The sequence below is a fragment of the Diabrotica undecimpunctata genome, chromosome 7, assembly GCF_040954645.1.
Source record: "Diabrotica undecimpunctata isolate CICGRU chromosome 7, icDiaUnde3, whole genome shotgun sequence".
NCBI lineage: Eukaryota > Metazoa > Arthropoda > Insecta > Coleoptera > Chrysomelidae > Diabrotica > Diabrotica undecimpunctata.
Window position 1 is genome coordinate 133,441,385 of NC_092809.1, and position 27,784 is coordinate 133,469,168.

The 27,784-nt window shown below is 34.8% G+C and overlaps 1 protein-coding gene and 1 non-coding gene across 6 annotated transcripts in view; both read right to left on the reverse strand.

The window, feature by feature from the left end:
* The window catches only part of spdi (sperm antigen with calponin homology and coiled-coil domains split discs), a 308,154-nt gene that overhangs the window by 184,114 nt on the left and 96,256 nt on the right, over positions 1 to 27,784 (reverse strand). For 2 of the 5 annotated variants that reach the window (XM_072538255.1, XM_072538253.1), the window contains exons 1-2: positions 7,413 to 7,565; positions 876 to 961 (exon numbers count right to left, since the gene is read on the reverse strand). In XM_072538255.1, coding sequence (XP_072394356.1) covers positions 876 to 961; positions 7,413 to 7,445 — 119 coding nt within the window. In that variant the 5' untranslated portion in view covers positions 7,446 to 7,565. Of the gene's footprint in view, positions 1 to 875; positions 962 to 7,412; positions 7,566 to 27,784 lie in introns of those variants that run through there. The other 3 variants (XM_072538254.1, XM_072538257.1, XM_072538256.1) reach the window with 3 other exon arrangements.
* Positions 570 to 641, reverse strand: TRNAC-GCA (transfer RNA cysteine (anticodon GCA)). Its single transcript has one exon. It is a non-coding gene; the product is annotated as a tRNA-Cys (tRNA).

The window sequence follows — 27,784 nt, forward strand, 5'->3', positions numbered from 1 at the left end:
GGGTTACTTTTGGGGGACAGTTTTTTTTTGTATTCTTTTTTGTATTTTTAAATATAATTTAAGTTAAAAAATAGAGCTTTTTCATAAAATTTGAAATTTCGTTCTGGTAAGTACAAAATAAACTTTATTAGATAAAAATTATTTTTCGTTCTTTAGTTAGACATAAGTAATTAACATCAGAGGTACAGAACTCAGACTCAAAATTCATGTGACCTGTGTAATTAATGTCGTTATCAAATACGGCCCTAAACAGTGACAAATGAATTATAAAAGCAATGGAGGCCATAGAAATTATATGAATACAAACGAATCTCTAATAGAAAGAAGCAGAAAAACAAGTGACATTATGCTAATATACACATAATCAAATTTGAAATTTTAGAACACTTAGAAAAATGAATCAAAATGAATTACCGGACGCGGTGTTTACCAAAAAAATCTGTTATTCAACACCATCATATGTGGATTATAATTATATATTTACGTTCTTAATCTTACTACTATAATAATTTGAAAAAATATTTAATATTATGTAATATAAAATTCAATTTAAAAATATAAAAAAGTTGAGGGGGCACCCGGGTTTGAACCGGGGACCTCTCGATCTGCAGTCGAATGCTCTACCACTGAGCTATACCCCCACACCAGCTGATTAACAACTCTGTATACACATTGTAATATTCCACTTATATAGGCAACACATTGTACAGTCGCTTTCAATTAAATAAATACCATCTCTAGTACGCTACTTATGCGGCAGCTACTAATACGGCGCGCTGTTAAGTGTGTTGCCTATACTACATAACACAATTCACCTACAAGCAATACTGTTTGGTTTTGAACTTATTGTATAATGAAATAAATATTAATCTTACTTTTCTGTAGTTGTAGTACGGGATGATTTATCAGGAACCTTCTTAGTTGGTGTATTTTTCACCGGACGGATTCTAGCTGGTTCCTTCTGAAATAAAAATATGGTGTTAACAATATTATTGAATAAATATATAAAAAAACTTTTCAAATACGAAAGAGTGTACAGTATCATGCGAAATTTTGAAAAATTGAAAATAAGAACTAAATACGGTTTTATTTATTTGGTTTTTACTTTTACTTTTAGAAGGGGAAATAAAAACTGTTGGAAGTTTATTACTGTTTTTAATTATATGCTCTTTCACGTGAAACACTTGATTTTGCAGTACTAGATTTTTCTTTTCCGTTTGGGGTCGAAAAGATATATTATGATGAATTTTGAGAAACCCAATTTTTAATACTACATTTATTTTGTACATAAACTGAAAAAATATAATTAAAAAGTTAATTATTAATAATTGTCAATTTCGCATGTATTTAACAAAGTTAAAAATATGTCATATGTTTAACCTGAAAATTGGTAGGTCCAAAACTGTGAGATGATGGCGGTAGGCGTCGCGTCAGTCACGCACGTAGCGAATATAAACCCTCGGATAAAGTTATAAAAATAATTAATAAATTTATCAAATTGTTTCAAATTCAATTTATAAAAAAAAATTTACTTATCAAAATTAAAAATAAATAAATTCGGGAAAAACTGGAAATATCGTAACATGTGAAAATTTATGTCCTAAAAATGCTTAATCCTAAATGATCCTAACTGAAGATAGCATTAACCACAAATCTATGTGAGAATGTTTGGAATCTACCATCAAACGAGAAAACTCTAATCTAACCTTAAGTGTATGTAACATTTAAGGTTATACAGGACTATATTACAGGAAGAAGGAAAACTATGGAAAAGGTGATCATTGATCAGTAACACCGAAGTAGTAAACAAAAGTTTATTCCAAGTTGTTCATTGTCTAGAGCAAGACGCGCATAACCTTACATGTATTGGGTAAATGATTTATAATCGAAACCAAAAAAAAAACGAAGTAGAAGTAGGAAATAGCTTTTAGCATAGTTGTGTTGTGTAAATACGTTGATGTGGCTGATTCGGACTACAGGTCCGATTGGTCTGGTAAGGTGCTTACAAGGACAGTTTATTTTATTCGTCATATTATGTTGGACCTATTCTCATTGAACCCTATGCTCGTCAATTTAATCATGGATGAAATCATCAAAATTGTCAAAAAAGAGGATACAAAATGGGAAACAAAGAAGTAAAAATACTCTGTTACGCAGACAATGCCCTGATGTTGATATTGATAGCCCAAGGTGAAGATAGTCTGCAAAGACTGGTCCACAGATTTAACATAAGAGCAAAAGAATTTAATATGACAATCTCATCTCAGAAAACTAAAACAATAGTAATCAGCAAAGAACCAATCAGATGTAAAATAGAAATTGATGGCATCAGTATTGAACAAATGGAAAGAAAATACCTTGCAATTATACTGCCCAGCTATGGAGACCTGGGAAAAGAAGTGATAGATCAAGTACAAAAACAAATAGACTGGCAGGATGCTTTAATAATATCATATGCCGAAACAGACACATTAACACTGAGATGAAGTCAAGAATTCATAAAGCCAGTGGAAAACCAATAATGACATAAGTATGCCTTAGAAATAAGACCCGACATAGCCACAACTCAAAGGCTACTGGAAATGGCAGAAATGAGAGTACTGAGAAGTACGAGATCGAAAGAGAAGTGAAGACAATAGAAGAAAATGTAAAGTACAGTGTATAAACGAATGGACATTAAATAGAAAAAAAGAATGGAATAACCACATAAGAAGAAGGGGGAGACCCGTGTCGTCAAAATAGCAAGGAATAAGTCACCATCGACCGCCCAAAAAAATGGAGTGACAACCTTCCATAAATGTATTAATCCGCCGATGAACAAGCAGAATTGCTTATAAAGAGGAGGAAGAAGAAGAAGAAGATGCGGGAAATGTTATTTCGTTAGGAGATCCTAAGCATTATCTGATTGCCAGTATGTGCTAGTTAACCAGCCTTAACACATAAGCCTAACCACCATAACTTATTCAAAACGTTAGAAATACGTCTGCGGAAGCAGTTTATATTTGTGTATAGTTGAAAGACGGGATTGACATTGATAATGAATAAAATTGGATCAATTTTATTATCTTACCCTACATCACCTGTTTTAGTGGCTATTTTTTAGTTTTGTAGAAAATTAATTTAATTTAGTTTGAATGCTGATTTTGGTTAGAATATAATTACTTATGTGTACATTATTTACCTCACTTAGTCCTATCTATTTATAAATATAGATAGGATAATAACCGACTCTGTACTCTGTAATGTGTTCAAAGAAAATGTAAGAAATTAGAACTGATTTATTACTAGTTGTACCATTTATATTTATTAACTAATTTATACATTTATGGGATGACAGTGCCCTAGTAATGTCACAAAAATGACTGTAATGCTTCGTCATCGCCATTAAGTTCATTAACTTCACTACTAACGAGCTATATCATCTCTTCCACTTAATATCATAATTAATCGTGCCAATATAATTGGGCGGATATGTAAACATTTCTATCAATTTTATGGTTTTTATCTAAGTATGTCGTACTTGTTGTTATAACACGATTTATATACAAACAGAAGTAATTTATTACGATTATCTGAACTATGTAGGTAACCAGTGTTTAATTAAGCGATCGTCTTAATGAATTTTAGATACAACATACGGGAATGATTAATAAGCGTTTAAGTAGGTTATAAAATAGAGAAATCCAACGCAAATATGTCAAAAAAGATATTCTCGCACATACTACACACCTAAAGTTGTCCTTTGTACTTACGAATCTAAACGAAGCTATAGTGACCTGAAAGGAGTTCAGAAACGCTAGTGCAGGATCTGCTGTACCCTTCCTGAATGTTTGTTAGATAACGCGTGACTCAGAGGGCTATGGAGCGCCAGATATTGGGTGTCTCTCTCAAAAACAGAATCCCAAAGGAAGAAATACGTCGTAAAACAAAAACAACAGACGTCATCGAAAAAATCGTGTCGTTAAAATGGAATTGGGCAGGACACGACCCCAGAATATCAGACAACCGATGGACAAAACGTCTTTTATGCAAGCCGCACAAGATAGAGACAGATGGAAAGAGCCGAGGGAGACCTATGTCCAGCAGTGGACGGATACAGGTTGATGATGATGATGATGATGAAACAAGAAGTGTAACAGGTAACCGGTAATCTTCCTCATCAAAAACTAGTGGCTTAGGGAATAGTGCTGTTGATCACGGGTATCCAAGGGATTATGTCCGATGGTATAATAATTTTATGGGGGCCTATAAAGTGATTAGTTCATACACGTCCAAATTCAGACAAACTAGAGCAAATAGGCTAAACAGAGAGGTCAAAACAGCACTACAACATCGTAGTGAAATCTGGGAAAACCACATAAGAGACATGGAGGAGCAAGGACCAAATATGCAAAGTATTTGGAGGCTCCAGAGAATACTGAGAAACGACAGAAAGCCAATCGCTCCATTACATGGAGAAAATGGAATAGTGTACACCACAGAGGAAAAAGTAGAGGTAATGAGATAATGAGTACTCTCGAGAAAGAGTGTATATTAAATTACCACTCAGACGAGGACATCGACTTCATAGAAGAAGTCGAAAAACAAAGAGAAAGACCCGAAAACCCGAACGAAATCATCCTTCCTACACCACCGGATGAGTTAAACGAGCTAATTAAAAATAGCTCGCCGAAAAAAGCACAAGAAATTCCCAAACAGATGGAAAGAGGCCCATGTCATAATGTTACCAAAACTCGGAAAAAGAGCACATTCCCGCAAAACTACAGGCCAATAAGCTTAATACCTGCAATCAGCAAGATTGTAGAGAGAATAATACTCAGCAGACTCCAAGCTGACACAGACATATTAGATATAATACCCGAAGCCCAATTCGGTTTTAGATCAGAACACTCCAGTGAGCTAAAAGTACTCAGATTAACAGAGTACATAGCACTTGGATTTAATGACAAAAAATTCACAGGAGCTGCCTTCCTAGATGGAAGCAAAGCTTTCGACAGAGTCTGTCACAAAGGACTGATCTACAAAATGAGAAGATAGGGTTACAGCGGAGCAATGAAAAGACTAATCACTTCGTACTTGAGCAATCGTAGTTTCAGAGTCCCAAACTCGGGAACCCGGAGGCTGAAGTGCCACAGGGAGCGGTACTGTAACCTCTACTGTACACGATATACACAGCAGACATACCTAGAACACCAGGTACACTACTAAGCCTCTATGCCGACGACACAACGATAGCGGCCAAACACAGAAATGTAGACATAGCGGTAAACAACTTACAAACAGGTCTAGACGACATAGAAGAATGGAGTTTAAAATGGAAAATCGCTATAAACTCCGAGAAGACACAGGCTGTACTTTTAAAAAAGGGGCACCAACAACCAAAAGAACAGGTAATTGTGCAAGACAATAACATCGAGTGGAAAAGTGAAGCAAAATACCTCGGAGTAATCATGGACAAAGGCTTAACATTTAGCAAACATGTAGAAGCTACAGTACAAAAAGCCAACATGGCAAGAGCATCAATAAGAGGCCTGGCAGGAAGAAAAAGCAAACTTAGACTGAAAACAAAAATAAGATTAATAAATAGTATAATTCTTCTTATACTAACATATGCATCTCTCGCATGGGGACACATATGCAATACATCAAAAAAGAAAATACAAGCGGCACATAACAACAGTCTAAGAGAAGCAGTCAACGTACCGATATACGTAGCAGAAAGATTCCTCTTTAAAGAACTACAACAAATCAGGGTGACTGACACAATAAAAGAAAAAGCTAGGACAAAGTTCGCGGAGATAGAGAACCACCCCAGCCACATATTGCGAGATATAATGACGCTTTCCATAGATGGAAGCACAAAAGACCCAAACAACAAATAGTAGAATAAAATCATAATACTAGAGAGAAAATCAACAATCTCACCAGAGAGAAAACAAAACACCAGAGAGAAAACACTACAAAAAACAACAACAACGCACAATGAAGATAGTTCGTAGCTCATAACACTCGTGGACAATCGCAACGTACAGCGTGGACCCAGTTAATTTTAAGTAGATAATTTATTATATTAATATGCATTAATTCTGATTTTATGTTTCAGGCATGCTACAAAAAAAAATCCAAAAAACAACAAAAAACGGCTTCGGCCACCAAAAAATAAAAAAAACTACTAACAAAACAGGCGCAAGCCACAAAAAAAAAATATTAACAAAAACCATTAAAAACCCGGGCACGTAGGACCTTGAGCACCAAGTCGCCGAACTGAGCCTAGCTCAGAGCGGAGACTTGAGGCCCAAGTAAGCAATTTTAGTTCGCGGAATAGCCACATTAAGATAACACGAACATAGCGACAATGCGCTATCCTGAGTTTTGAATTTGGTTAGGAAACCATGTTGGGGTTCTATTACCCAGGACCTCCAGATAAAGAGCATTTGGCTGATAATTGTGCCCCTATCGCACATCAGAGTGCTATAGGGGTAAAGGGATGGTCTGGAGCATTGGAGCGTGGTGGAGTGACTCCTGTTTTTACTCAAGTTAATACACCTCGCTCCAATGAATTGGTACACCCGAACTTAATTCTTAGGGGTGAACATTTCTCACAGGCTGGGTTTAATTAAATTGCTTGCTTGCTTGCCTGTCTAAATTCAGGGGGTATCTTAAAGATTTCGAAACTCAACTTGTAAGAAAAGTTTTGAAATTATTTATTTTATCAATTTTTATTTATTTTAACGCCAAATCTAATTTCACCATTTTGTTTTCAATTATAATATATAAAATATAAATTATATATAAAATTTTATTTGGAAAGTCTAAACGAAGCCTTTTTTTTAACAAGAAAAAAAGTAAAAACTTCTCTGGAAACGAATTTTTTGAGGGATCTAAAAAACTAATACTCTGGTAGTTTTGACATATTATTCAATGTTTCAACAATGATCCTGTAAAATTAAATCGATATTTTCATAAAAAAATCATGTTTTTGTCACCTAAATTTTGATTTGAATTAGACTACAATTTGAGACCTAATACAAAATGCTTTACATATATTAAAATTTTATTTGACTGAGCTATCTAATCCAACAGGAATTAGATGTGCACGAAATCCTGATCAAATTCCCTCTCACATAATACTAAAAAAATTGCAGTAATAACAAACCAAGGGGAAACTAATAGCATTATTAGGACCAGATATGGAAAATATTGTAAAGATAGCTGTGTACAGGAACAAATGAGACTAATAGAAGCATAAAAGGAAGTAACAAACGCATAAACAAGTAAAATTTAACAAACTGTTCGTTATTGCGTATGTTTAATGGACGATATGAGCACGTCAGAAAACTTTTCTGTTTTTCATTTCCTCGTTATTAACAAAACTATTTCGTATTATACAACTATATCTACAACTCAATTACCTTTTTTGCGAAAACTTCATCAAGTAACCCCATATTAAACCACTAATATGTCCACTTGCCACTCCTTAATTATGAAAATTTTGCCACTAACACAAAGATTTCACAATGAAAACACCACGGTTTTAACGGAAAATCGACTCTGTATGCTGCACATCGTGGGTAGCATCATAATTTCTTATCTTATCGCTGTTTTATTTATCTCCAAAAACTCGTACACCTAGACTTTTATTTACTACACCTACAGCGTAACCTGAACTTTGTGTTTACTAGAATTTTATTTCATGTTTTGTTAATAAATTAAATGTAAAATAAATAAGAGACTTAACTTGCATAAGACAAAAGTAAGAACTTTAAACTGATGAAAAATCGATAAGTGCGTTGTACAAAATTGATGTTATTGAGTTGAACAAAAATTTTTCTAACAGCTTACTCTTGATACAAAAATACAGAAACAAAAGCTTATATAATAAAGGAGTCTCCGGTGAATATGTGTAGATTCTGAGACATCCTTGTCAAAAAAGAAAAAGTGTCAAGAAAAATAAACATCACACAACTGAAGAACCCTGAAAAGAAAAATGAAATAAGTATCAAGATTGAGAAAGAAATAGAAACGCTAGAAAACTTGGTACAGACAGAAGTTGAAGTAACATGGACTGCTCTAAAAAAGAAAATACCAAAGATACAAGAAGACGACATCGAGTTCACGAAAAACAACAAAAAACAAGAATGGATAAAGAAAGATATCATGGACCTCATGGACGTAAGACGAAAACATAAAAGAAACCCAATAGAATACAAACGAGTCAATAAAATCATTAGAAAAAAGTGCAAAGAAGCTAAAGAAAACTGGCTATCAACCAAATGTCTAGAAATTAAACAAAAGGAAAGATACAACACCTTTAATGTCCATAAAAAAGTAAAAGAAATGACAGGGAGGCACAGAAGGAGACCAGAAACAATATTAAGAAATAATAATAACGAGATAATTAAAGGTACAGAAGAAAAACTGGAGAGATGGAAAGAATACAGTCAGACAGTTGACGATGATAGACCTTGTTTTCTACCATCCACGGATGATCGAATAAATGAAAAAGGTCCAAAAATAACAAAAGAATAAGTTATTTATGCAGTAAAAGCTCAGAAAAACGGAAAAGCCACCGGTCCAGACAATATCAATGTCGAAATACTTAAATTAATTGCAGAGAACGAAAGTACAAGTCTCGACTTGAAAACAGTACTATTCAATAAGATATATGACACCATAATACTGGCTAAAATACCAACATTACCAAAAAATCCAATACCTCACACTGCGATGACTATCGAATATTAAGCATGATGCCTCATGCCCTTAAAACTTTTTTCAGAATCATTCATAAACGAATTTACAAGAAGTGTGAGTTTCAGATGAGTGACACTCAATTCGGATTTCGAAATGGATTGGGAACACGAGAAGCTCTTTTTGCTTTAAACGTGTTAACACCACGATGCCGGGACATGAATGTAGATGTATATGCATGTTTTATTGATTATCGAAAAGCATTTGACTGCGTTAACCATCAAAAGATGATCGAAATTCTGGGAACAACTGGAATTGACGAACAAGACTTGCAAATTATCTCAGAACTATATTGGCACCAAACGGCAACAATTAAAATAGCAGACAGTAGAGTATAGAGAGTCTCAGCATAATCAAAGAGAGAGAAATACAATACTTGGGTCATGTGTTGAGAGGTGAAAGATGTGAATTACTCCAAATCTTATTGGAAGGTAAAGTGTAGGGCAAAAGATCCCTAGATAGCTAAAATTGCCGTTCGGATCCCCAACGTTTGAAAGTAGACGGTGCAATAAGAAGAAGTGAGACACCGGTGCTTAATCCTTATTTATTCTCATTAGTGTTGGATCACACAATAGCGAAATTACGGGGTAACATTCCACGATGCTGAATATATGCTGATAATTTAGTGTTAGTAGCAAATACTAAAAGCAATTTGGAACAGAAAACTGAAACAGTGGAGACAAGCTTTTGTGGACAAAGGTTTAAAACTTAGTGGGACAAAAACGGAGCATTTGGAATGTTCATTTAAAGATAGAGTTATTACAAATAAAATGATAACTTTGGAAAGTGAAATGATGTGAAAAGTAAAAGGTATGTAACTCCACCGGTCCTCTGGGTATTGACTGCAGGCCAATCTTCCGGGAGTTCCGTCAGAGTGTTGATCTGATAACAACTCCACTGGTCCTAGGGTATTGACTGAAGGCCAACCGCTTCTGCTAGAGATCTAGTGGCAGTTCCGTACCCGATCTTGGAGTATTGATCTGAGACAGACCTATTATTTCCCGTGAATAAGTATTGATCAGTCGCTATCCGCTCCTAGCCGGACCGAGTGTTGATCGGCCCGTTCCATTTCTATTTCTTTGACAAGTCCTTTCCTGTCTTCACCGCGTGTGTATTAACACATCGTTATTACCGTTTAGATTTTATGACATCCAGATCGCAGCCGCAGTATTGATAGTTTATTTTTATTGGTTTAAATATAACTTTATTTTGTTATTTAATTGTTCCAAATATATTTTAATTTAAATCTGAGTTTTACTAAGTATGTTGTCTAAAAGAGTATAAGTACCTAGGGTCGATATTACAGAGTAATTGGGAAATATATAGAGATATTCCAATGAAACTGAAGGGAACATTCTATAAAATTGCCATAAGACCAGCTATGATGTAGAGAACTATGATGTAGGACCAAAAAAAGAGGAACAATTATTGCATGTGGCGGAAATAGGAATGCTTAGTTAAGTGGAGAGACAAAAAAGTTTGCAGTAAAAAAGCCGCTACGAAAAACTAACACATTTTTGAAATTTGGGGCATCAAAAATATTTAAATTCGTTCCTTATTTCTCCGGCAACAAAATGGATGTTAAGCTGTAATATATTATCTTAAAGTAAATCATCACAACTATAACACACAAGCACAAATCCAAACATATAAGGTCAGAATAATATTAGGTATTGTAGTTTTAAGATGATGGAATTGGACACTGTATATTTACTCAACCTATTATTTTAGACCTACAAATTTGATTGTGAACTAACAGACCACTGACTACTGACCATAACGTTGATTTCATTATTTATTTGTTCTATTTTTCTAGTCGTTTGTCGATTTTTTGTGAACAACGAACCATAATGTTGACTTTATTATAAATGTGTTCTATTTTCTTAGTCGCTTGTCGATTTCTAAGAGAAGAGCAACGTCCGATCTACTTTAAGAAGAGTAATTTTAACTTTTAATTGGCGTTATCAAATTCGCTGCTCAACTTAATTGTATATGAATTCAAAGAGTAGAAACGATTTTATGTACCCGTTAGATTTAATTAAAGATATAATAATAAACTGCTTCTGCTTGAATTACTGTTCGTATCTTGGCATGTGTACCATAAAGCCTTCGTACACCTGTAATTAATATGTCTTGCAAATGTAAACAAAATATTAGACGTGATATAGATCGTTTTAATTTATTCTACCCATAGATAGAACCGGGTTCATCTTATTACATATTATATCAGTATTACAGTACACTTCGAACCACAAAACTCTTATAAATACAACAGAGAAGTATGGAATATGTGGAATCCTTTTATTATCATTAAAATGAGTTCCTAAATATAGCGTTTACAGTTCTTTTTGCCTGACAGATGACTTCGCGTTCGACTTATTTATCGATTTCCAGTTGTATTACTGGAATGACCAAACGACGAACTATTTTGAACACTGCATTTTTGAAACTTTAATTTATTGATTGAACCGATAGTCTTACTACCCATTTATTGTAGCTGTTCATCAGTAAGCTCTATATCTAAAGCATTTTCAGTGCTTCTTCATACGTAGGTAATGGATCAATAGCTCGTTCTTCAATTAGTTCGTTTTTCAGTTCATCAATAGTAGTCGTTTTCACTTAATAGCATTAAATTTAACCTCATTTATTATTTAGCGTTCTAGCATGTGTAAATTTCTTATAACCATCGAATATTTAAGGTATTATATTTTCTTGGTACGCCCCTGGGACATGTATAGAATTGTGCTGAGTCTCTGTTTACTTTCCACACCGAAGACAAATTCCAGGTACAACTGCGAAGTTAAATATGATTAAATCCGGAAACTAATTGTCTAAACCAAAGCCGCTCCGAAGATTCCTTATTCCCTCGATATTCCCCCCCATGCCATAACTGACCCTCCACCAAATGGACGTCTCTCGGCAACACATGCTTAAAGATATCTCTCGCCTGGACGTTGCCACACGCTTACAAGTTTGTCTGAGACCGTAAGACAGAATCTCGATTTATCGGAAAACAGTAACGGATTCTTCTTTTTCTGGTTCCTATCCGTTTCAGATGTTGGAAATCATATTGGCAATCATGACCTTGCTCGTTGCAGCTCGAAACAGCTCCGTTGAGGTTTTCTTAAACAATGTTCTTAAATTCCGCAGCCATGATATTCTCCTTCTACCGGGTCCTCACTTACCTCTGACTTTACCTTGCAATATAGACTGCAGCAGGGAGTAACGGTGCTGATTTCTCATAACGTGTCCCAGATATTGCAATTTTATGCGTTTGATCGTAAACACAATCTCTGGTTCCTTCTTCATTTTTTCTAGAACTTCCTTGTTCGTGATCCTTGCTGTCTATGATATTCTTAGCATTCTTCTATAAAGCCACATCTCAAATGCTTCAAGTTTTTTAATAGTGGTGTCTGTAAGCGTCCATGCCTCCGCCCCGTACAACAACACAGAGAAAACATAGCATCTCAAATGTCTCATTTTTGTATCTAGGGATATATTGTGACTTTTGAAGATGGCGCTCATTTTATTAAAGACCGTTCTTGCCTTTCCTATGCGGCACTTTATTTCCTGTACATTGCTCCACTGTTCGTTTATAATAGTTCCCAGGTAGCAATACTGTTTTACTCGCTCTATCTGCGTCCCATTAATGTAAAGATGAGCCCCATTTCTCCTTGCTGATAATCATTTGTTTCGTTTTGTGGGTATTAATGTTTAGTCCGTACTGTTGACTGTACTCGTTTATTCTGTCCATTAGCCTCTGAAGTCCCTCTAAACTATCTGCTATCACCATGGTGTCGTCGGCATATCTAACATTGTTTACTCTTTCACCATTTAGAAGGATGCCTTCATCTATTCCGTAAAGAGCCTCGTTAAAAATTTTCTCTGAGTACATATTAAATATCAACGGCGATAGGATACATCCCTGTCTAACTCCGTGTAGTATTTTTATGTGATCTGTTTCTTCTCCGTTAATTTTCATGTATGCGGTCTCATTCCAGTATAGTTCTGAAATTATTCTGAGGTCTTTGTCATCCAGGTCTGCTTCTTTTAAAATGTTTATCATCTTTTGATGTTGAACTCTATCAAATGCCTTTTCATAGTCGATCAAGCACGCGTATACGTCGTAGTTAACGTCCCTGCATCTTTGAATCAGTACCTGTACTCCGAAAAGTGCCTCTCTGGTACCCATTGCGTTAATGAAGCCGAACTGTCTGTCCGATATTTGTTCCTCGCACTTCTTATAAATTCTTCCATGGATGACTCTAAGAAACAGTTTCAACATGTGGCTCATTAGGCTGATTGTTCGATATTCTTCGCACTTTTTAGCCCCCTGTTTTTTAGGTATCGCTATGAATTCTGATTCTAGCCATTTATCAGGGATGATTCCTGTATTGTATATTTTATTGAAGACAGCCGTGATCCAATTTATTCCTTCTTCCTCCAAGAGTTTTAAAAATTCAGCTTCGATATTATCAGGCCCTACAGCTTTACTTTACTTTACAGTAACGGATTAGAATCGTGTATTGTCCAAGCAAAGTGTTCTCGTGCAAAATCAATTTGGCAATTCGGTGTTCACGGGAAAGCCTTACGTTTACATTTCCCACTTCCTGCATATGATTTCAAAGGGAAATAGCCGTGACCGTTCGGTTTCTCAAACCACTTGAAACGATAAAGCGGTCATCTCAAGCTGTTGTAATTCTGCTTTGACCTGAACCAGGTCTTTGAGTAAGCAGGCCGGTCTCTATTTGTACCGTTGCGTCGCCATACTCGTTGCACACTCGAGAGACTTGAGAGAAACTAACGTTTCTCTCAGGTCCGCGCTGATCGTTACTATCTTCTAACGCCGCCCAATTCTTGCCGATACCGATACAACCGAACGTATGCTCATTGTAATACACTGAGCCCCCTTTCAGACGAGGATACTGTATCCGAGATACGCGTATCCGAGACGCAGATATTACATAGACTCAAATGGAGCTTTTCAGACGGGACGCGCGAGGGATACAGTATACGAGATACCGAATTCAGTATCTCGGACCCTCCTGTCGCCGACGACTGAATGCGTATCCCAGATACAGAAGAAACATTACGTTAAATGAACGCTTTCAGACACGAATACTTTTGCACCACATTCCATAGACGCGCGATTTTCTGTCGAATAATTGTGAATGAGCAACGAAAGAAAGACGGTGTTTTCTGAATATAGTTATACGTTCCCTTGGTTTCTCTTAATTCTACAATAGGATGAACCCACAAATTACGGCGTCTTTTCAGTTTCTTTTTCTTTTTATTTAATATGTACCACAGCATAACATACTCTTCTACATACATACTCCAAAAATATAACCGCACTGCACTGCTACTATTTTCATACTGACGAGCATGCCCGTGAATCCGATACAGTCGCCATCGAAAATAATTCTGTATCTCGCATACAGTATCTCGCATACAGTATGCTCGTCTGAAAACCCTCTGACAGTGACAACACAACACAAACAATACAACTGACGTTAAAACCACATAAACAAAAACTATGCTTATAATGATTTTTATTAATTAGGCTAAGGAGCCCTTTTTATCTCAAATGCTTATCGCAACAGCAACAACAATTTTTTTCACGCAATCCATTACAACCGAAAATAGTTAAAAAAGAATAATTTCTAAAACAAATTCAAATTACAGGGTGACCCTAATTTTGTGCTCGGCAGTATATTTTAAAACGAAAAGTGTCATAAAAATTAAAAAAAAAACAGATGATTCAATATTGTTATTAATTGGATGACATTTATGACTTTCGACAATCGTTACGAATCGAATCTTTTATTGACAGATATTCTTTTAATTTTTTACTTTTCATTTAATGTCTATATTTTGTTAGTTATTTTTCATTCAGTTTTTAATTTAAACCTGCTTAGAATAAATATATGGTGACTAGAAACAAATTAATCGATAGTAGTGAATCTACTATCTTTGTGACGCTACCCGTGACGCCTTCTCGTGGCGCTAGTTCCGTGACGCTCGACTCAGCATTTTACTATAGAGAAAATAAAAAAAATCGGTTGCCTGTAAAGTCGGTTTTACGGGCGAAGATTTTACGTGACAACGTCTTTTTCTCGGTAGAATATTTATTGATATGAATATTATTAAATTGCACAATAGGAACAAGGAATTGAATGAAAATAAGAATTGCACAAATTTTAACTATAGAAATATATTTTGTTTACTAAAACATTGTACATGTAAACTTAAACTTAACTAATTTCTATTTGAGTGATTTTGTTGAGGATAGGACGATGATAGGAGAAATATGAAATGAAAGGAAGTGTTTCTGCTGTAATGTGTCTTGCGAAAGTCAAGTCGATGGTTGTTCCTTTTAACGTAGTTGACTGAGACGCAAGGCATTCGCCGGTCCGGCGGGCCTCTCTCTCGTTCGGTGACTCATCGTAACAGACGTGAGCGGGCGTTACACTTTTTCATGAGTGACTCCGAGCCACAACCTAATTTAAGACGTTGTCACGTCAAAAGTAATACAACTCCAGTATATATAAGTTTCGCTTCAAAAATTATGTCCATAATCTATTCAGATAATTCACAATACATATTTGAAAATAAAGTTTTCTTTTTAAATTCTAAGCAATCTGAGCCAATTTAAAAATCACATAAATTCCTCTATATTCTTTAATGTCTCTATGAGTAGTGAATGAAAATGCTACTAAATTGACAACCTCATTATGCTGAGCCCCAAAGAAAAAATTTTGTCAATTATGGCAATTTTAACTTCAGAGTTGGTCTAAAAATACCAACAATCAATAACAAATAACCTTGTTAAGAACACCCCTAACACAGCGACCTTTACGTTATATTTAAAAATAGAATCAAGTATTAAGGAATATGAAGGGTTTCGCATAGCTATACAAGGAAAATCTATCACTATCACGGTCACGTACACGTATGTTTTAGTTTGCAAATGAAATATTTCGAAATAATTGTAAATAAGTGTCACCAATAAGAACAAAATAAGAATAATAAAGTTTTACATTGAAGTAAAAACTTCTGTTGTAACTGGTATATATTTGATTAAAAATTAAATCAAAAAGTCCAAATGGATTTCAATGGTTGATTTTTTTAGAACGAACGTTTTCGGTCTTGTCATTTTCGAAGTAGATATATAACCTTATCACCAAGCAGATGGTGGGTTACATACTTAAAAGTATTAAAATAATTGACAATGTCGATGATTACAGATTTAACTGCCCGGGAACAATATGTCCCTACTTAAAAAGGCACTCAAATGAGTTTTAGTGTAGAAGCCAGTCAACTGAAGAAGGCTGCCTGGATGGTTGACGATCATCATGACAATCTAAACTTTGAACACTGCTGCTCTAAAAAGACTTGTGGTTGTTGTGTTGAACCACGTACGTAGATTATTTAGCCATGAATTCCTTCGCCTTTCTGGCCTCGTTTTTCTTCTACTTTCCCTATAATCCCCTCTATCTTTACTTGTTCCTTATGATGTGACCGAGGTATTCAATTTTGGCTGTTGTTATTGTGGTTAATAGTTCTGTTGTCGGTCAGATAACCAAGAGGGTCAGGCGGCCGACTCTCATTCGCTTCACTGTCGAATTATTAAGTGGATGTGCGTTCAAACCCTGGCTAGGTGTACAGAAAAATAAAAAAGGCTAACGCAGCAGTTTAAAATTCTAAAACGAATCTGCGGCTTAGACTAGAATATGCTGGTGTCTGATCGGCCTATGGTAGAGCAGTACGGCAAGGGATAAGGGCTTGCGGCTCGGTCATACTCCTCCATAGATCCTAATATACCGGCAATAACTCGGCTTCCTTTTTGAATTCCTAATAAAACGTGCTGATTAGTAATGTGGTCGGTAGGTATCTTTAAGATTCGACGATAAAGCCACATTTCGAACGCCTCAATTTTCTTGACAGTAGCGTCTGTATGAGTCCACGACTCAACTCCGTACAAAAGTATAGGAAAGATATGGCATCGTGGTTACCTATATTTGATTTCTAGGGTAGGTGTATGTTTTAACTCTTTCTATTCGTTGACCGTTCACACTGATTCGTCCAAATTGCTGTTCCTTCTTAGAGATCATCATACATTTTGTTTTCTGAATGTTTAGTAAAAATCCATATTTCTGATTTACTTCTGTGATCCTATTCATCAAATACTGGAGGGCTTCAAAACTGTAAGCGAATACCTCTGTTTATCCGCATATCTGATGTTTTATTAATACAGTCTCCGTTAATTCGAATTACGGTTTCAACATCCTCTATTGCTTCTTGAAAGATTTCCTCAGAGTATATGTGGAACAGCAGGGGTGATAGTATACATCCCTGTCGGACCCAACGTTTCATTTTTATATCATCGGATTCTCTTGCCACTGTATGGATTGCGGATATTTGATTGTAGTAAAAATTGCTATTAAAAAAGGATAGAGTAGATATATTGATATAATTTAAAAGTACACAAATTTTTGCTTAGGCTACGGTTGCTGTAATTACACAGACAAGTAATAGTATAGTCACTGAAGGTTAAAATGACGTAAAAGTTTCCTATTTTTTAGGATGCACGGATTTTTCTGAAAAAATAGATAATAGCTCATCTAACATCATTGTCTCCATGTGCGCTTTTTGATATTTGGGGGTAAAAACTACCTTTGTATGAAAAAATTAAAAAACTCCAGAATTATGTATTTTAAAGATTTAATTCACGTTCAAATATGTTGGATAAAATTCCTTTCAAGCTTTTTAATATAATTTATGAAATTCAATTACTCTTCTACCGTTAAAATCCTTAAAAACTATCCTTTCTTGTACGAACAATAGGAAATAAGTTTAGAGCAGCTTACAATCAACTTTTGGGGCAGTCACAATGTAGTATATCTATTTTATCACTTTTAGACAGTTTATCATTCCCATATGGGACATACATCCCTTATGAAAAAAAGCGTAAATATTATATGTATGAAAAAATAGTGTATGAATTATATATTACATAATGATATAATTATTTTCTTTTAATTAAATTCCATTTATTTTTAAATTTTTTTATTAAATTATTAGAAAAGAATTTTTTTCTGATATTAGCCCACGTCAGAGATTTGACCTCTAACAATCATATGAAATGATTCAAGCTGAATTTTATTTTACTAAGAATTTCAATTTTGGGACCCTAAACATGTGCACAAAAGTTTGCTACTTCAATCCACGGGCTTCGTTCTAAAACTCCTCGTAAAGGGGGCGGAAGACATCGATTTACTAAGAATCTGTACGCTATAGAAAATGTAGCTCAGTTAATTTTGAACAAAAATGTCTACAAACACTTTTTTCTGTAGAATGAACCGTTCTCTCAGAAAGAACACTTGAAGCGAACGGCGATTTTAAATGTCAGCGCGTGAAATCAATTTTGAAATATTTTTATCAACTCGACGTAAAAATTCGATATCTTTTGATCAGAGAGTCCTATCGACATATATGAAAATAAATTTGTAAGGTCAAGAGTGCAGCTTTCGTATGCAATTTTTGCATTTTATCGCAAATACAGTCAGCTTCTATAACGCTGGCGCTGTTAAACAAAGTTGCGCGATTTTTGCCATTTTTTACGATTCTCATAAGATCAATAAAATTTATTACTTTCATTGAGCGGTCGCTGTGGAACTTAAATGGTTAGAGCCTACTCTTCAGAACCTCTAACATGAAATTTCGATTTTGGGTTTTGGCAACAAATAAAATGCATTTGAAATATTGCCTAAAAACGTTGAATATAAACTTTCACATTACAAACGATTTCACGTCACGGAAAATGCTTCCGCGAAGACGGCATTGGGTGGAATTTGTAGCTAAAATTGTATAATTTCGAAAATCATACTTGTGCAATCGAAAAGGAGTTTTAAACGTTTTGTTGTTTTGCATCAATATTTTGTTGGTGCAAATGATTTGTTACCAAAACTCAAAATCGAAATTTCATGCTAAAGATTTTGAAGATTCGGTTTTAAAAATGAAAATTCCATTTTGACCGGCCAATGAAAGTGATACATTTCATTGATCTTATGAGGGTTATAAAAAAATGCAAAAATCGAGCAACGTTTATATATTTAACAGCTGTATAGAAACTATAGATCATGTGTAATGTGAAACTTTAAATTCAGCCTTTTTAGGCATATTTCAAATGCCTCATATTGGTTGCCAAAACTCAAAATTAAAATTCAATGTAATAATTTTTGAATATTAGGCTGTAACAATGGAAATTCCATAGTGATCCCTTAATTGTAGTACTAAATTTTATTGATCCCATAAGAATCGTAAAAAATAGTGAAAATCGTGCAACGGTTATTTATTTTAAATCTTCATAGAAACTGACGCTCTTTGTGACAAAATGTAAACACTGCATAAGAAAGCTGCACTCTTCACCTTTAAAACGCATTTTGATTATTGTCGGTAGGACACTGATCAAAACATTTTAAAAAAAAAATTGATTTTGAGCGCGTAACTGACAGTCAAAATCGCCAGTCGCTTCAAGCGTTGTTTCTGAGAAAACGGTCATTCTACAGAAAAAGTGTTAATAAACATTTTTGTTAAAAATTATCTTGTTTGAAATATTTTTTCTAAGAAGTACAGATTCTTGGTAAATCGATATTTTCCGTTTTTCTCCTTTATGAGGGGGGCGTTAGGGAGAACCCCGGGGGCGGGAGTGGCAAACTTTATTGCATCTTTTTTGGTGTCCCAAAATTGACATTATCAGCAAAATTCAGCTTGTTCGTATGATTTTTAGGGGTTCAGTGGCATTTTGGTCACTAGGAAACTAGTAGAGTTCCAACTGCTAATTTGCTAGTGTATATAGAAATCTGTTGTTGAAACTTTCAGTGGTTGTAACAAGTACGTATTCATGACTTATCTGTCAATATAACTTATATTTGTCAGCATTAGAAATGTTGGTATTTATAAACAAAAACGTCTAACATCCTGAGCCTTCTATCGATCTATATCCTGAGCAACATACTTCCAATTTGTTCCGGCAATCCTTTTTATGTCGTTTACCCATTTCATCTGTGGTCTTCCTCTTGGTCGTCTACCTTTGTAAGGTCTGCAATGTATTGTGACGTTCCAACGTTGGTCTTTTTGACTAGCAGTGTGACCTGCGAAGCTCCATTTGAGTTTGGCAATTGGCTTTTTATCTGACAGTCGTATAACTAACATCGTTCTTTCCATTGCCCTTTCTGTTGTGACTAGTTTATTTATATTTGCTTTGGTTAGAGGCCAGATTTGACATTCCATATGTCATGATAGGAAGAATACACTGGTTGGACACTTTTCAACACTGGTTGAAAAATATCTGTTTATGTTTTATTCGTTCAATGGCCTCTGAATCTTCCATATATTTTCTTCAATTCATTGGAGTATCAAGTATAAATCCCAAATTTAACTTCATGGTTAGTTTAGTTTTAGTTTATTTTTACATTAAAAACATTTTCTTCTATTAAGATAACATTTTTTATTACTTACAACATTTTTTAACTAATGCACGTGCTTTGTATCTGTTATACTAATATAAATCGTCAAATACCCATTTGTTCCGCAAAGCAAAATCAACTGTATACTTATACTCCAGTCACTATGGAGGAAAAGAGGTCAATACCTCTAAATTTTTTATAACTGAATCGATTTTGCTAAAAATTTGGAATTAAGCTTGTCTTACCTCCCTCTTCAAAAGTTATATATGCGCTAGGTAAGCTTTTTATTTTTAAGGGGTGAAATCACCCCTTATTGAAAATAATGAAAAAAATTTATATTAAAGCATTTTATGGATTTAAATCGTGTTAAATTAGGTAATTGCAATATTGTCAATTATAATAATGGATATTGTGTACATTCTCAACCCTTAAATAATCTTAAAAACCACCCCTTTTAATAAAAATAATTGTAAAAAATCGTTTAACAGGTTCATATAAATTAATTTTGGTTTATTGCAACACTTCAACCCTTAAAAACTACCCCCTATGTCAAAATATATAAAAAAATCTTTTTAAACAACTTCAAAAGTTTTTAATGTAATGTAATAAGATTTTTTAATTTAATTTAAACATGATTTTTTCAAAAAATACGCATTTTAAACAGGCTAAACTTTTAAAACTTATAAATAACACTAAAAAAAATGAATTGTATAAGATATAGTTATAGTATCCCAAAAATAAAAAGCTTTGTTTTTGAGTTAATCGTACAAAATCATTGGAAAACATGTTTTTTTTGCGAAAAGTTTACTTTTTCAAGTGCGTATAACTCAAAAAGTATTGATTTAGCGAAAAAAATTTATATGAAATTTTTTGTTTAAAATTTGATTCTCTATCAATTCCCGGGGTTATTTTGAGTGTAAAAAGTTCAACCCCCTAGATGGGGTGCCAACCACCCCAGGGGTAGAAGCACACATCGGCACCATATAACTTATGTTTTTTGAGTAATTTACTACCCACTGTAAAAATTTCAGATAAATCGGTGCAGTTATAAAAAATTTAAAGGGAAAATGCCACAGTAACTGGACTATTATTTTAATAATCTTTTATTTACATTTTTACTGGCGATACATAATAATTATTATTTAACAACAACTGGAACCCCCGCAAGCTATTTACCAATAAAAATACTATCGATTCAGAGACATTTTTTGCTTCGCGAGATGCAGTTAGCAGCTGGGCTGATGCTTTTACGTATACCTACATAATTTTATTAAATGTTAAGCTGCCGCACACGCATGCTAAGTAAAGGTTATGTTCACATGTTTCACACCGTTAGCGTACATACTAAAGCCATTAGATCATCATACGTTACACAAAATAGAGCTATTATTTAAATAAGGGAGCTTGCTTTGTGGTCACGACTTGTTTTAGTAAAGAATTGAAAGTTAGGCGTAACGATAATGGAAATGGAGTCATCGATAATCAAAATGTAAGGTTTGTAAACAAAGTGTGGTAGATAGTTTAAAAAAAATGTTTTTACAGATTTTACATCCATTTTAAATAAATTCTATATGTAAGTTAAGTAAAATCATACTGTATAACAATCAATATTGGCTCAGTTTTCTCAGCGAAAGTACAAATATTGTTGCGTTTATTGTATAATTTCTCGTTGTTTTTCTTACACGCTCTAATGTAATACTGCTACTGCCTTAAGTCTTAAGGACGGTTTTCACGCTACGTTTTCTTGTACGTTTTGTGGGTCATATAAAAAGTACGACAAAATGTACGTTTTGTCCAGTGTATACACACCACGTCTTTCCTTCCGTTTTCTACCTCATTTCTAATTCAGAGTCTTGAATTGTGTGAAGTTTGTTTAGTGATTTTTTTTATTATGGAGGACACATGGCTGCTTCCTTTTATTTTTTCAAATATAACGATACTACGACTGAGGAAAAAATAAAGAAGGAAAAGACAAGATGGTTAAGAGAGTGGCTTCTGAAAAGAAGCCAGTATTCCCACGTCTCGTTACTAAAAGAACTGAGAGGCCAACCAGATGACTAGCGCAATTATTTGCGAATGGACACCTCAGCCTATTGTCAATTGCTAGAAATGGTATCACCATACATATTGAAACAAGATAACTGCATGAGAAAAGCTATGACACCCCATGAAAGACTCACAGCAACCCTCAGATATCTTACAACAGGACGCAGCCTCAAGGCTTGGAGTTCACAACCATAATATCCAAACCAGCGTTAAGCCAAATAATTCCTGAAAGCTGTAATGCAATCTACTTGGTTTTAAAACAGAACTACTACTTCTTCTTCTTCAAGTTCCGCTCCTATCGGAGATTGAAAATCATTCTGGCGATTATAATTTTGTTGGTTACGCGCCTGAATAGTTCAATTGAACTGCATCCAAACCATTCACGGAGATTGCGTAGCCACGAGATTTTACGTTTTCCTACGCTTCTTCTGCCTTTGATTTTTCCCTGCATTATACTCCTTAGTAGTTCGAATTTTTCACCTCTCATGATGTGCCCCAAGTATTCCAATTTCCTGATTTTTATGGAATTTAAAACTTCGCATTCTTTTACTAGTTGTTCGAGAACTTGTTCGTTTGTTTTGCGATCCATCTATGATATTTTCAAAATACGTCGGTAACACCTCATTTCGAATGCTTCTAGGTTTTTAATGTTGGATTTTTTAAGTGTCTAAGCTTCAACCCCATACAAAAGGGTAGAGAAAATATAACATCGAAGCATTCTTATTCGGAGCGATATATTGATATCGCGATAATCGCGAACTACTACTAACTGAGGCTAAAATACTATTTGTTTATTAGTTATAAATAGGTAGAGGTTTAAAAAAATGTTTTTCTTTGATTTAAACACCAAAAAGAATAAAATAAAACGTAAACATTTTTCCCTTTAAAGACTAAAAAAACTTATACGCGACGTTTTTTTTATTACGGTCACTATAGTCTTTATTTTTCACTTGCCTAAACAAGGAAAACTTTTATACAATTCAATAAATTCCCCGAGAAAATCGTGAGTGCATTGCCGCAAATCTGACATTATTAAGCTGGATTTATAGTTTGACGCACTGTAAACGTAGACGCACTGGAAAAAGATCAATATAGAATTTTGTGTATTCTTATTTATAAATGAACGTAAACGCATGACGGAACGTAAGTGAAACGCACTGCAACGGAAGAGTTGGCCAACATTCATCTTTTACAGTGCGTTACTTGCGTTTTGCCAATCAAAAGGAAGAATTTTGTGCTGTCAACCAAAGTGAACTGTCTGGCACGCCCATCATTTTGTAAAGTTGTTTATCAACATATTCGAATTTTGATTTTGTTGATTATTTGTTACAATGAACGTTAAGAATTTATAAAATAATAATAATAAATAATAAAAGGGTATTATAGTATCATGTTTACCAACTCAAGCCACTGTTTCTACTCATGCGAAAAAATTCCACTCCGTCGATTTATAAATTGAAATAATATTTACAGTCCGTTTGTTACGTCTGCAGTGCGTCTACGTCTACAGTCCGTCAAACTATAAATCCAGCTTTAGGCTTTTTTTTGGGAAAAATGAAGCGAACTGTAGTGGAGCTAGTCGTCAACTGAGTCAAGATCGGACGACTTGTCTGAACATGTATTTTCACGTAACGTTTTATCCTATCAGTTCTCGCAAAACTATGCTTCTCCCATCATTTCTGCAATCTGACCTTGGATTTCATTTCGATTCGACAAGACGTACGTTTTGCTGTTTACATGCCACGTTTGAATGTATAGGATTTGCCCTATCCAACAAAACGTACAATAAGATGTAGCGTGAAAACCGGCCTTTAAGTACCTTGTCCTGCAAGAACATTGGATACCAGTGGCGTGATATTTACTTTGTCCGCAGCATACCTAAATAATGTAGTGGTGCTGACTCCATACCACTGGCGAAGGTTTTTGAGCCAAGATGTTCTTCGCCGTCCACGTTTCTCTTCTATTTTTTAATCCTATCTTCTTCCAAAGTTTTCAAAACCTCTATCTAGAGTTCATTTTCATCTTTAATGCTTGCTATGGAGTGTATACGTTGTTCCTTGGTGATATACGTCCCGCCATATACAATAATATTGTGTGAAGTACCAATATTCTGCACTCGTAAGCAAAAACGCATTATCCACACAAGATATCAAACAGAGAAAAATTAGGTTGACTTTCCAAAGCTGTCCTGATTTTACAAGTTACTCATCTATGAAGGTTTTTTTGTTTTAGTAAGTTTGAATTTATTAATATTAGTATTAATAGAATATTAATAGAATTTATTATAAGTATTTCGTCGGCTGTATGCAATAGTGTAGAAAATAATGTAAAAAAGGTAGAACAATATATATATCTAGGACATGCAATTAAAAACGAAAAGGAAAATCAAACCCTAGAAATTAAAAGAAAGACACAATTATCATGGGCTGCTTTTGGGAAGTTGAGCTTCATTTTAAAAGACAGAAAATCCCAATACACTTAAAACGAAAAACCTATGACACTTGTATACTACCAGTTGCAACTTATGGATTGGAAACTATGGCAATAACAAGAAAAATGGCAGAACAATTAAAAGTAACTCAACGGGCCATGGAGAGGGCCATGTTAAATATAAGCCTCAGAGACAAAATTCCTAACACCGAAATACGTCGAAGAACTAAAGTAACCGACATCATGGAAAAAATAGCGACATTGAGATGGCAATGGGTAGCACATGTAGCAAGACAAGACACCAACAGATGGTCTCATAAAGTGACATTCTGGAGACCTCGAGAAACAAAAAGAAGCGTGGGAAGACCCAAAAAGAGATGGATAGACGATATAACAGCTGTAGCTGGAAAGCAGTGGATGAGAATTGCAAAAGATAGGGAAGCGTGGAAACAATTGGAGGAGGCCTATGTCCAACAATGGATGAATGAAGGCTGAAGAAGAAGAAGAAGAAGATGCAATAGTGGCAAAACACAACAACTGGTAATTTTTCAAAACAGGGGTTTAAAGTTTGTGTGCCAATAATGTCTTATTTGTTTTACTACATGGATTGGAATTTTTGAAAAAAAATAAATTTTGGTGTATTTGGAAGAGCGTTAGGTAGCCTTTAATGAATTGTAACACAGACTTTTAAATTCCACCCTTATTTTGAGTTGTGCCACTATTGCACATCAACATTTTGTCTTCCAAGACTAATTAAGGCAGACAAAACTGGCATTTTTTTTGTTATTCCTATTAACTGAAATAAAGGTATAATAAAGAATACTACAAGTTACTTGAAGAGAAAATGTGTTAATTAACAACTATAAGAAGAACGAAATAAAAAAATTATATATTGATAATAATAGGAAAAGTTATGATTAACAATGCTTTAAATGTCGGTAGAAATCAGCGTGAATTTACATTCTTGTCTTCACGAAGGCTAGTAATGCCTTTTTTCTTCTTTTTGGTTAATGACATGCAGCAATTAATGACAAGAAGAATGGAGCAACACGGAGGATGTGGCACAGTGGACGAAAATGATCCCAAACATAAGAGATTGGGTGGACTGTGGTCACAGGCAACTGGATTATTTCCTGACGCAGGTGCTCACAGGACACGGGTGTTTTAGGGCCTACCTCTCTAGGTTCGGAAAGGCTGACACAGATGAATGCCTATACTGTGGACACTCGGACACATACGATGTTAGATTGCAGCAGATGGATAGTAGAAAGGAACAGAATGGAGAGAGAGACAGGTGTGAATTTTGTTACAGTGAGAGAAATCATTGAGAGAATGATTGAAAATAAATCACGTTGGACTAACATACACAACTATATCCGTGCAGTGATCAAAAAAAAAGAAGAGGAAGAAAGACAGCTGGATCAACGGCAAAGTTAAGAGTGAAAAAGGCTGGAAGTTGAAGCTAGAAAAGTGGATCAGACTGTATGAGTTAGAATGCGTGAGTCAAACTGTGGGGAAGGAAGAAATGCCCGTCTGGGAATGATGCCGTACTAGGAGCGATGAGAGTCGTCTGGAACGAGACAGGGAGCATCCTTGCTGATGAATGGAGTGTGGATGTAGATGAATGGAGAATGAATGAATGAAGGTAGTGCTTCGGAAGTGATGGCGGCCTTATAGTGGCCATTCCGCTTCCGGATCGCTGGATAACAGAGGAGAGTTTGGTTTAGCAGGTATGCGTTCGGCGTAGACTCGGTGACGAGAGGGCATTTTAAAGTACCTCGGGAACTATCGCCGGGAGTACGAAGAACAAATCCTGCACTAAGGTCAATCAGGCGGCGTCCTGGACTGATGTCTTTTGAAGATTCCAGACCCCCCTATAAAGGCGAAAAAAAAAAAGTTATTGGCAGGCTGCCAGAGTAAGCCTTTTCTAGTTCTATAATATCCATTCTTTCTAATCCTTTTTTTTTCTTGGTGGTATCAACTGATCTGTAGTCCTCTTGTGCAAATGAAGTTTTAAAATAGTAGTAAATTTTCTTTTACATGAATTTCACGAATATCGTTGAAAAGTATTTTCTCGGACAATTTCCTTTGAAAATTGTCGCTGTTTTAGTATTTAACTTTTTCTGGTCAAAAAAATCATCATAATCATCATCGTAACACCAAGTAACCCAATTTTTTGATAAATGGGGTTTTTGTTTCATTTCATGCAAAATCTCACGCGAAATATCTGAATGATTTTAGATATGAAAAAAATCTCAACAGATTTTGCTGTAATCGCAATAAAGTAACACCACGTATAATATTTCTGTATTTCACGTATTCCATTCAGTTCCCATACCAAAACCCTAGAATAACGGGTTGTTCTCTGCCAAAACTATTGAAGACTGGTTTGCTGAGTTCGGTCGTCAACAAAAGTATTTAATAAGTATTTAAGAAGTTATTTTGTTATTGATCTCCTGTAAAGTTCAAGAAAATGAGTTGCGTAGTGTTGCTTGGTTCACGGCGATGATGTAATTTTCAATATAAAGTTGCTGATGGAAAAGCTGATGGAAAATACAGAAAGAAACAAACGCTGAAATGATATTCATTGATTTTGAAAAAGCATAGTTATTTCAAAGTGTTAATACAATTTAAAAAATGGCTAGCTTGGATTGGTCCTTAGAGCTCAAAGAGGATGAATTAGTGACTATGACTTACATTTCCTGTAGAAACACTGTCACTTTACCCTACTATATACTTAAAATGACATATATACTGCACAATTTTTTAATAATCTGGTTGTTATTGTTGTAAAATGTACAAATTGTTGTGTTTGGCAAGAAATTGAAAAACTAATTCAACTTGAAACCATTTTTTAACGCCAAACATTTGACCAGTTTTCCCCTACTTGTTTTATCGAATTGCTGGTTAAATCAAAGTACATAGATTTATTTTCTCATCATTCTGTAGTGGTTTAGTCCCGTTATTATCTTTTTAATTTAACTAAGTTGTTATCATGTTATATGTTTGAGTAACAAAATAATAAATGGTCGACACGTTGTTAATGACCCACCTCTTTCAAAACTTTCGCATTTTCGTTACGTTTT